At 35.5% G+C, this 2,689-nt stretch overlaps 1 protein-coding gene across 1 annotated transcript; it reads right to left on the bottom strand.

The window, feature by feature from the left end:
- Window positions 1–1,297: 1,297 nt before the first annotated feature.
- On the bottom strand, window positions 1,298–2,257 carry LOC101395759 (olfactory receptor 6F1-like). The gene has a single exon (XM_004427498.2). The coding sequence runs from the start codon at window positions 2,255–2,257 to the stop codon at window positions 1,298–1,300; it is 960 nt and encodes a 319-aa protein (XP_004427555.1).
- Between the last annotated feature and the right edge of the window lie 432 nt (window positions 2,258–2,689).

The raw sequence follows: 2,689 nt of genomic DNA, 5'->3' as shown, positions 1-2,689 counted from the left end.
TACTGCTTTAAAAATAAAAATAATTAGACATTTAGGAAAAAATATTTTTGTTTTAACATATACTAAAAAATAACACATCAAAGTTTAAAGTAAGAAAAATTTCAAGCATTGGCATTTGCAAGAAACGCCTGATTTCATTATATATTCTTGCTGTAAAAACAGATTGTTTAAAACCTTGGTTGCCTAAAATAGTGCTTCTAGTGATTTAATCTGCATACCGGTCAACTGGGGAACTTTTTATAATGCATAGTCTCATTCAAGACGCTTGGGGTGAACTTTCGCATTTCTAACAAGCTCAGATTACTCTGAGGGTTCTTGTCCACTGACTACACTTTGAGGAGCAAGAGTTTAGGAGGCAACCAAGTGGAGAATACTTATCCTAAAAAGATTTGATAGGATTTATTTCTCCCAGTACTCTTGTCACTTTGTGTGTTATTAAACTGAACTGAAATAACTGAAAATCATAAAGCTACTTCATTAACACAGGAAGGTGAACATAGTAATGGAAAACCTTTTTACATTTCTTTTTTCTATTTTTTCCTCTCTGTCTCTGTGAATCGAATTAGTTCATGCTGAAATGATTGTCTTCTTGAATATTTCATAAGAATCTAAGAAGAGTTGATAGTCGTTTAACCATGTTAGATATCCCATTCTTGTACTGTCCAGTCCTAAGATTTTCTTTTTTTTTCCCCTCCACTTAATAACCTTGTTATCTATGCTAATATTTTGAAATCCATTGGTATTATCCAGAAAAATCCTTTATCCAAAATGTTTCTACTATTTTTCAAATAAAGTCTCCAGTTGTGTTTACATTCATAACGAAATCAACATCCATGCTTAAGAATAGTGCCTGGCTCATTATGTGTGTTTAATAAATGTTTATTGAGATAATTATTTCAAGGTTCAAAGTGATATGTTTATAATAGCCCATCTACCAGGTGGAGTAACACTGCTCCATTTAACAAAAACTATTTTTGTCCCATGATTACTGTTAAAGTGTAAATTATGAAAACATTCAAATGAAATATTATATGGGACTAAATCAGCAAATTTTCTGATTGTTAACGCCTTATGTTAAGGGATCTGTGTTATCTCTTTATCACTATGTCATTTCACTAAAGCATTCTTAAACACAGTAATTATAGAATATCTATTTCAGTAGAATTCAAATCAAAATGTGAAGTGCAGAGTGATGTCCATATTAGGTGGTATCAATTTTATAACATAATTTTCAATACTTACCATTTGCAAATGTGGCTTGGGAATCCATTCAAAATCGCTCATTTTTGTTGATCTGTCAAATATCCTGCATGTTTCTGTCCAAGAGCAAACTCTTTTGTGCTAGAACTTTCCTGAAAGCTTTGTTCACATCTTTGTTTCTCAAGGTGTATATGAGAGGATTTACAAATGGGGTGACCACACAGTAGAACACTGAGACCACTTTACCAATGGTGAAGTTGTACTTGGCTGGAGGGCGAACATAGGCAAAAATAATGGTGCCATAGTAGATGGTGACCACAGTGAGATGGGAGGCACAGGTGGAGAAAGTTTTTTTCCTAGCCTCCCTGGAAGACAGTCTAATTACTGTGACCACAATGTGGCCATAGGAAGACATAGTGAGAAGGAAAGAAGTTAGAATCACGATAGAGCTACATGTGTATCCCAAGGCCTCCACCAAGAATGTATCTGAGCAGGATAGTTTAAAAATGGGATCTGAGTCACAAAAGAAATGGTTGATCTTCTGGGGGCCACAAAAGTTTAAATGAGAGATGAGTATAGTAGGTAGGAGGGGGGCAATGAAGCCTCCAATCCAAGATCCAGCTGAAAAGCACAGGCACACTGGAATACTCATGAGGAGTGAGTAATGTAGAGGGCTGCAGACAGCCAGGTACCGGTCATAGGCCATGACTGCCAGCAGGATGCACTCTGTAGCTCCCATGGAGAAAAAGAAGTAGTACTGAGTTATACAACCAGAAATAGAGATGGTGACAACCTGTGAGAGGCAGGTGGCCAGCAATATAGGCACTGTGGCTGTGCTGTACCAGATCTCTAGGAAGGACAAATTTCCTAGGAAAATGTACATGGGTGTTTGGAGTGAGGAATCCATCAAAACAATGAAAATGATGAGGGTATTTCCCATGACAGAGAGCAGATATACAGTAAGAAACATCACAAACAATGTGAGCTGCAGATAGAGAACACCAGAAAACCCAAGAAAAATGAACTCAGTCACTGTTGTTTTGTTTGTTACATCCATATCTCATCTTCTCTGACCTGGAATGAACCAACAATGACCAAAGTATGGCAGATGAGCAAGAATGGAAAATTTTCATATTCCTTTATTTTGTGATGTTAATGGATCTCTAATAATAATAAAAATGAATGACTGACAAAAACATAATTGGCATCTTTATAAACATTTTACATGGATTGGCTCAATTGATTTACAAAATAAATCTTCAAAATAAACAGTCTAACAATCTACTTTAAAAATGAATAAACTAAGGGAGTAAATATCTTTTCCACAGTTACATCACTTTAAATGCTAGGGCAGATGGTACCCATTTAGGTTTTTTAAAAGACCACAGTTCAAGCTAATACATAAAATGTGGCTATTGGAAGAACATGACATTTTCCCATCACTAAGGATTTCACAACATGGAAATTAGAAGGTAGTAAAGAAATAAAC

Source organism: Ceratotherium simum, chromosome 37 (genome assembly GCF_057802395.1).
Source record: "Ceratotherium simum simum isolate JZ-2026a chromosome 37, ASM5780239v1, whole genome shotgun sequence".
In the NCBI taxonomy this organism is placed as follows: domain Eukaryota; kingdom Metazoa; phylum Chordata; class Mammalia; order Perissodactyla; family Rhinocerotidae; genus Ceratotherium; species Ceratotherium simum.
Note: the sequence above shows the minus strand (reverse complement) of the source record. Positions and strands in the feature narration are given on the sequence as shown.

What these genes read in the sequence shown, in the direction of transcription:
- LOC101395759 (XM_004427498.2), bottom strand. Translation starts at nt 2,257, where the DNA reads ATGGATGTAACAAACAAAACAACAGTGACTGAGTTCATTTTTCTTGGG.